General features: G+C 34.6%; 1 protein-coding gene and 1 pseudogene across 2 annotated transcripts; one reads left to right on the top strand and one right to left on the bottom strand.

The window, feature by feature from the left end:
- The first annotated feature begins 338 nt into the window (after positions 1–338).
- Positions 339–2,235, top strand: LOC143563385 (putative pectate lyase 18; annotated as a pseudogene). The gene is made up of 4 exons (XR_013140658.1): positions 339–489; positions 591–1,330; positions 1,714–1,852; positions 1,932–2,235. The product of XR_013140658.1 is annotated as a putative pectate lyase 18 (transcript).
- Positions 2,236–4,354: 2,119 nt separating this feature from the next.
- On the bottom strand, positions 4,355–8,049 carry LOC143563408 (protein SIEVE ELEMENT OCCLUSION B-like). The gene is made up of 7 exons (XM_077050953.1): positions 7,716–8,049; positions 7,256–7,378; positions 6,651–7,099; positions 6,464–6,573; positions 6,215–6,357; positions 5,650–6,132; positions 4,355–5,084 (listed from the first exon to the last, which is right to left on the bottom strand). The coding sequence occupies exons 1-7, from the start codon at positions 7,899–7,901 to the stop codon at positions 4,467–4,469; spliced, it is 2,112 nt and encodes a 703-aa protein (XP_076907068.1). The 5' UTR covers positions 7,902–8,049; the 3' UTR covers positions 4,355–4,466.
- Between the last annotated feature and the right edge of the window lie 349 nt (positions 8,050–8,398).

Genomic DNA, 8,398 nt, shown 5'->3' with positions numbered 1-8,398 from the left:
TCTAAGCTATAAGGATTAAAACTCGACAAAACCTATTTCTATATAAGTTGATAAATCTCAAAAATTATAACAAATAATTTAATATATCTTCCTACTCCTTTTAGAATTCTTTTCCATTTTTAACTTCATTATTTCCCTCTACAAATTATGTACACGTACGTTATATATTTATGTAAACATATACATACATGCTGTATATATATATTCAAACATTGTGTGTTAGAATATGACAGAAAATAACCACCAAATTAAACCACAACTATTTTAGTTAATCACGGCATTACTTTGCACTTTTTCTTCTCTATATATATACCTTTGTAAATGTTAATCAAAACACTCAAAACATATTAACAACACAAACACAAACACAAACACAAACACAAACATGTCCCCACTGTTTTGTTCTCTCCTTGTACTCTCTCTCATCTCCCCCATCCTCGTATCCGCCGTCACACAAGATCCTCACAACATAGTACTAGAAGTACAAAGGTATATTCACCACTACCAACTATTTATATTTTATATTTTATAGTTTATACACATATTATATTATAATATTCAAAACTAATTTCACCTTTGTTTTTGTGTAGGAGTTTAAATGAATCCAGACGCAACTTGGGTTCCGTGTCTTGCGAGACAGGAAACCCAATTGATGACTGTTGGCGGTGTGATCCTGACTGGGATAAAAACCGTCAACGTCTGCAGACTGTGCCATTGGCTTTGGAAAAGATGCCGTTGGTGGCAAACACGGGGATATTTACGTGGTCACTGATTCTAGTGATGACGATGCTGTAAACCCTAAACAAGGGACCTTACGGTATGGTGTCATTCAAGATGAGCCGCTCTGGATTATTTTCGAGCGTGACATGGTGATTAAGCTTAAAGAAGAGCTAATCATGAATAGTTATAAGACGATTGATGGTCGTGGCGCGAGTGTGCATATAGCTGGTGGACCGTGCATTACGATACAATATGTTACGAATATTATTATTCATGGTATTAATATTCATGATTGTAAGCCTGCGGGTAATGCTATGGTTAGGAGCAGCCCGTAGCACTACGGGTATAGGACAATGTGTGATGGTGATGGTGTGTCGGTGTTTGGTGGAAGTCATGTGTGGGTCGATCATTGCACGTTGTCGAATTGTGCTGACGGCTTGATCGACGTCATCATGGGGTCCACCGCGATTACGTTATCGAACAATTATATGACCAAACATGACAAAGCGATACTTTTAGGCCATAATGATTCGCATGAGCAAGACAAGAATATGCAAGTCACTATTGCTTTTAATCACTTTGGTGAAGGGCTAGTCCAAAGAATGCCAAGGTAGTATTATATTTATTTAGTTATTAAAAATAAATGTTATTGTTGTTATTTTTGATTCAATGTTTACTTTCATATGAATATTTTAAAAGTTTTAAAGATTTTTTTCCTTTTTTGTGGTATTGTTTACTTTCATTTGAATAATTTAAAACTTTTTAAGATTTTTTTATTTTTTAAACACTTTTTTTTATCAATATTTTATGATATTTCATAGAAACATCCAAACGATTTACAATGAAGTGGCAGGTAAGCGGGCAACAAGCTGCGCCGCAACCCCTTTTTGGATAGCAAACACTTGTTTATTTGTAAAGAGGATAATGAGATATGTTTCTGTTAGAAAAATATTTGTTAAATTTTAAGTAACATTTGATGTAACTATATTGTAGATGCCGGCACGGTTACTTTCATGTGGTGAACAACGACTACACCGAATGGGGGATGTATGCGATCGGAGGAAGTGCTAACCCGACCATCAAAAGCCAAGGGAATCGGTTCTTTGCATCTGATAACAGATTTACCAAACAGGTAATCAGACTTTTTTTAAAAAACAATTTCGCGCTAGTGTAATATAAAATATATTATTTAAAAATGTGGTACTATGTAGGTGACTAAACATGAGGGTGCACCGGAGAGTGAATGGAGAAAATGGGATTGGAGTTCGGAAGGCGACTTGATGTTGAATGGTGCATTTTTTGTAGAGTCGGGTGTCGGTGCTAGATCTAGTTATGTGAAGGCTTCAAGCGTTGAAGCTAGGCCCTCATCGGACGTTTCCAGTATCACAGCCAGTGCAGGCGCACTAGTTTGTAGAAAAGGCTCCCGTTGCTGATCCAAATGCTTAACTTTGGCTCAAAATTATGTCAAAGTTATTAGCCGTATCTTTTAGATGTTTTGTTTTTAGTTATCTAATTTAGTTTGCTCCTTAATGCGAGCTACTTTTAATTTTATTGTTCTTTTTTTATTTTTACCTTTTGATTTTATGCTATGTTCTTCCAAGGTACAACATTGGCTTGCCACTCTACGAAAACTTTAGTTGAAATAAACATATTCAATCTCTAACAATCACACATATATTTCTCCTTTATCTTTGTATGTTTTTGAAATGTTAAGCATGACAAAATAGTTCTTATCTATTGATTGAATCTCATTTCAAATCCTTCAAAGCATCCACCATAAAGTCGCCATAGTTGCATCGATCATATACCTCTTGTTCTTGTGAATCACAAGCGAATCCATCTACGAGGCTAACTTCCTCGGTTTTTTAGACCAAGGGAAGTCAATCTCTTTACCTTCTTGTTTTGAAAGGATTATGGGAAGAGAGTTTTAAATGTCTTGTCCAAAACAATACTTATATTCAAATGAATTTAATTTATGTTAAATAAAAAAAATTCGTTTTATTCTTTTTCTTATATTTGGTGATAATTAGAGTTTAGAAGCAGACTGCTCTTTTATTGGAAAAAATCAAATAGATTTTTATATTTTATGTTAATTGTCCGAATGAAATCAACACCTTAACTAAAATAATCTAACTTAGTAACTTATGTAGACAATAATAACTAAATCAAATTTGTCCTTTTACGTTTTAGTTTTTCTGTTTTGTTTTATTGTCAAGGTCTAATAAACACTTATATATGGCTATAAATATATTTGTATATTTAGGAATTGGAATATAATAAGTTAAAAATTAATACCTTTTTTTACCAAAGGTCGTCAAGAAATAACATTAAACAAAAATAACCGATACTTGCGAGGATCATCAATAAAACACATGATACATAATATTTTCGTAATTTTTTTTTTTGGATAAAAAGAAAAAGGTTGATGGGGTGAGAGAGGCTCGAACTCTCGACCTCAGGATAACTCTATATTGCTATGAGACCTACGTGCAAGCCAACTGCGTCACCACCTCGTTGTTTATTCATAGTCAGGGTTTAATATAACAATATTAATCATTAATATCGTTGATATTTTATATTTTGATCACTCGGTGAAATAATTATTTAACGATCTTAATTTCAGTTACCCAGAACATTTGCGATTACAATTATTTGTGTATGAAATGAAATGTGTACCTTGTCTATTTTAAGTGTGTCTTCAAATCTGTAATTTGCTATTTTAATGTACTGTTAGTGTAGCAAATTCAAATGCTACGAAGTGTTGTAGGAATTGCTATTGGTCGATTAATCGCTAGTTGGTGTGTTATCGATTTGATTTCACCTAATTGTACCAACAAATCGGTAGTTGGTCAAAGCATAGTTATCAAATGCGCTAGGAAAAAAATGCACTTAAATAAAAAATATATTATGCATACGAAAAATAATACTAATCTTAAAATAAAATAAACAAAAGTTATTTTATATCCTTTAATATTATTAATTAGTACCAAAATTTCTAAATTAGTCAAGATTCAAATGTAATTCCAAAATTGAATAACTATGGGTCAACACTGATTCAAATCGTTCAAAACCGGTCAAATTTTGGTCAAATCTGTCAAAATCTTTGAAGTATTTGACTAGTTATTAATCCAATCGGATTAATAAGTTTGAAAAACTATATATAAAATTTTGAAAAAATTTGTATGTATATATAATTTTGAAGATCCATGTATATTGTATTGTAGCCACTTATTAGTATACAAGAAGGTGTGACCTTGAATGCTTGTTTCCTGTGAAATTTAGTTAAGCAAAACTTTATAAAAGTATATTTATGCAGGTATTATTTTGTCAATGCACAAGCAGTTAAATGACCTGCTGCTATTGCAGAAGCCGAAGGCGGATACAAGATCGAAGCTAGTTTAGATTCCTAAGGTACCATTGCCATAACTGCAATATTGGTTTCTCCTACAATTTGTGAATGAAAGAATTTGATTACCATTTTCGGATAACCTGCCGTTGCATCTTTTATTTGTAAATATTAGAATGTATGTTTCTTTAAACTGAATACAAGAATACAAGTTTTCATTCTTGTACAATGCAAGTAGAAATAATAATAATAATAATAATAATAATAATAATAGCAATAACACACTGTTAGTTATTTAAAAACAAAGAACCAGTATCACATACTGGTGCTGATACCAAAACAAGTAACAAAACATAAATTCAAACTCAACCGAAACGAAACAATCAAGCGATCATTCCAGTTAATCGGTACAACAACGAAACATAAAGAACTTCTCCATAGTCTGACCACATTCCGAACACACCACCACATCAGGAATTTCGCCACTAACCCCGGGAAGAATAAGCCGAGTACAATGATGAGGTGTTTGATTTTGCGCCAAGTAAGCGTTCAAAGCCGGGACAAACCCGTTCTCCTGTGCATCTCCTTCCCAGTTACCATACTCGGCTAAACTCGAATACGCCAAGTCAGCATTTGCTCTTGCCATGTCACTTGATCCCTTACAAATCAATGCCCACCCTTTATCACCCCCATCAAAGCTCATCATGGTCATAACTTCTTTCATAATCGGGTCGTTTTCGACACTTTTACCTTGATGAATCTTTGAGTGCAACATGCTTTCGAGTCGGGTCCAGAAGTACCACACGGATGTTGGGTCGGGCCATGTGTGGCTTAGCTTCTCTTCACTGATTGTTGTGCTTATTTTTCTTATTCTTTCTTTGGTTCCACTTTTTCCCACATAAACCATCTCTAATGGGATGCCTGTGGCTCTAGCGAGATCCGTTGCAATCTTTGTGAATTTTCGGATCCATTCTAGATCATCTCCTCCATACAAGCATATGTATTTGTCTTCAGCAATCTAGCAATGTTAAACATATTGAGAATATCTAATTAGTATTAGGCTTGTAAACAAACCGTCCCTTTAAGTTTAACCAAACCAACGATCAAACATGAAGAACTAAACGAACAGGGATTTCTTGTTCATGTTCATTCATTAAGTTAATGAACATGTTCGTCTTCGCTTGTGTTTGTTAACAGTGTAAATGAGCGATTCACGAACGAACATAACTGGACGTAGATGAATGAACATAACTGAGCTAAAAACCAGTTAAAAGTAATGTGAAAAACAATGTGTTGGTCCTTAAAAGTTATTAAACTAAACTAAATTGTATTGGGCCAAAAATATTTAAATTATATATTAACGAACATAAACGTAGTTGAATAAACGAATGTTCGTGAACATAAATGAACGAACTAGACAAGTGTTCATGTTCGTCCATTTGTTAACATAAACGAACTTCCGTTGAACGGTTGACGAACTGTTCATTGGACGTTCGGTTCGTTTACATGTCTAGTATAACTATTAAGTTATAAGTTCATAACTAAACTTATCAAAATGCTACTAAGTAAGAGAAGTTACTTACCCAACGTAAAATATATCGATCAATGTTGTCTACCAAAAACTCGAGTGTCCAAGATTCTTCCTTCCATAATGCATCCTCTTTCATGCTAGTAAAAGGGTAAGCAACATTTCCCCAAATCCAAACCATATGAAGCGCGTTTGCTGATGTCACTTTGCCTTGCGGATCCAGTGGTACTAATATCGGCTTCTTTTCAAAGTGCCATACTTGCTTAATGTACTTAATAACTGCTGGTTCTAGCATTGATGGGTGATGCAGCATATGCCACGTCATCATCGATTGAAGCTGCTCAAGCTTGTGTTGACTTAAATCATTCCATGCTGTCAAATTGTCCACAACGGGGACCCACACGACTTCATAGTTAAGATCCGGTTGGGTTCTTGAGTTTTTGTAGATTTGAGTGAGGACTAGTATCTCTTCGTGAGAGATGTCGAGGTCTGATATTAGCAACAACACTGTCTTTCTCCTTAACACGTCCACGTTAACCTGTTTTAATCATTTGATTTATTAATGAAAGTGTATTAAAGAATTATAAATATAAAAGGGATCCAAAATGGCAAAATCTAACCCGTGTTTTTGTGGATCCATCAAGAAGCGGATGAATGTCGTCTTTGGCACAAAACAAAGCCTTGAGAATCTTCAAGTTGTCTATGTGAGACACATCAAAGATTCGTACAAGCATGAGATAATATTCATCATGTTGTTTCTCCTCTGCAGTAACATTAGTATGAATATTATTTTTTCTTTCTTTCGAGCATATCATCAAATCATAAACATTAAACATTAAACGTGTAATATTATTTTATTAAATTCCTACCTATATTTTGCATGCAAAGAAGTAGTAGTCCTTTAAGGTGTTCATGAATATTATGAACCTTATGAGCCAAACTCGAAAGCTCCCATGCTTCTGAGGTAGCCGTGATATACCTGCAACATGTAGGATATTAGACATTATATCTTATGATTTCGATTTTCGACATAATAAAATAAAAATAAACACTTACTCATAATTCATGCCTAAAAGGCTTGTTAGTTGAGATGCACAAGCCACCATACTCTTGATGGACCAATAAATCGCAGTGGGAATATGAGTCAACGCCGTTGACTTTGGTGGCGTGTCATCTTGGAGATACTGATAAGGTAGATTCTTGAATGCAATGATACATTTGGTGACATCCAACATAGCCTTAATGAGAATATTAATCGCGTCAAATCTAGGTTTGAGTGACTTATAATGTTCTATGATGTTTGGCAGTTGTTTGAGCAATGCAACCGATTTAGCAAGTGGATTGGTGGCAAATAGTTGAGCCACAAGCCAAAATTCTCCAAAATTGACTGCGAACGCGCCTAACGAGATTACGAATTTAGCTTCCCATGTGTAGTTTGAAAGCATGTTGAGAATGGCTAGTGCTGATGCATGAGCATCTGATCCACCCGAGCATTTGCAAGAAAACTGCATGCGGTTAAAAGTATTAATAATGCTTTGCAGGTTGTACTTTATGCATTCATGCTTTACGTCTTGTACCGTATCAGGTTGTACATAAAAAAATTTAAAAAATTATGTCCAAAGTTTCATTTTTAGTAAACGGGTCAAAATGTACATACTAACCTCACACGCGATTTTATGGATCACACTAGCCAATCCGTCTGGTATCCCATCAACATCTTCAAAGCTTGCGAAAACGGGCTTCTCTTCTCCGGCCAATGCATCAATAGGCGCGCTATGTGTGCCCTAAAATGACAAGTTAAGCATCTAAAATATTAGAGTTGCTAGTTTGAGTAACGCGTCAAAACCGATAGTTTTATTAAGTTGATTAATGCGTATTGTGTTAAATATGATTACAAAACGTATATAATTATTTTGACAATAACAATAAACCCGTTAGAAATAAAAACATTACCCAAACATCACAAAATGTTTATTATTACTATAACAATTTGGACAACTTTTGACCTGTGTGATTAGTTCAGCCCGTTAGGATAAACCACAGCCCAAACCGACCCATTTAAAATCAAATGGGTCAAAACTGCCACCTTTTATGTAAACATAAGTATAGAAATGCACATACATTAATGACACCATCAATACTTGCAGGAACGGCCCGCTGCAGCGTTTCTTCAATGACATTAAGAATGGGTTCCAAGAGAACCTCACGACCATCGGGTGAGTGGGTCCCAACAACCTGTTTCATTATTGCATTGTCATCAGACGAACTGAACATTCGTCGTTCCTTCTTAACCACTTGTTGCTGCATATTCGGGCTGCTGTCTTGTCCGTTTGGGCTCAAACCAAAAGGGTAAAGAAAGAAAGAAGGTAAGTTTGGTGTGGTTTTCTGATTACGCGATATGCAGACAATATATAGTACATGAAAAGATGGAGAATATCTTAAAGTTGATATTGGATCAAGTACCTTACTTGAAGGTATGTGCTAACTCTTAAAACTAAAGCTGTTTTTTATCTTTGGATAAGCATTTAGATCATGGTGGACCACTGCATATGTCTTAATATCTTAAGACATAGTGTGCTAAATTTGATTGTAAAAAAGTATATATGTACAATAATAGAAACTTGTATCTCACAAAATAATTTGAGGGTTTTATGCATTTTTGAATACATTTGGTGTTTCATTTTTGGTTAAATCTTTTAGCCTAATTATCATGTCTAGTTGCCATATAGCCAGCCAACACAGTTTAATAAGTCTTCATTTTCATATAACTTGTTAGTCTTGCAATCTTTAATTAATCTAGCCTG

Source organism: Bidens hawaiensis, unplaced genomic scaffold (assembly GCF_021521415.1).
Source record: "Bidens hawaiensis isolate Kalapana, Puna unplaced genomic scaffold, B.hawaiensis_p1.1 tig00021378_1, whole genome shotgun sequence".
Lineage (NCBI taxonomy): Eukaryota > Viridiplantae > Streptophyta > Magnoliopsida > Asterales > Asteraceae > Bidens > Bidens hawaiensis.
The sequence above is the reverse complement of the archived record's forward strand: the minus strand, read 5'-3'. Positions and strand labels throughout refer to the sequence as shown.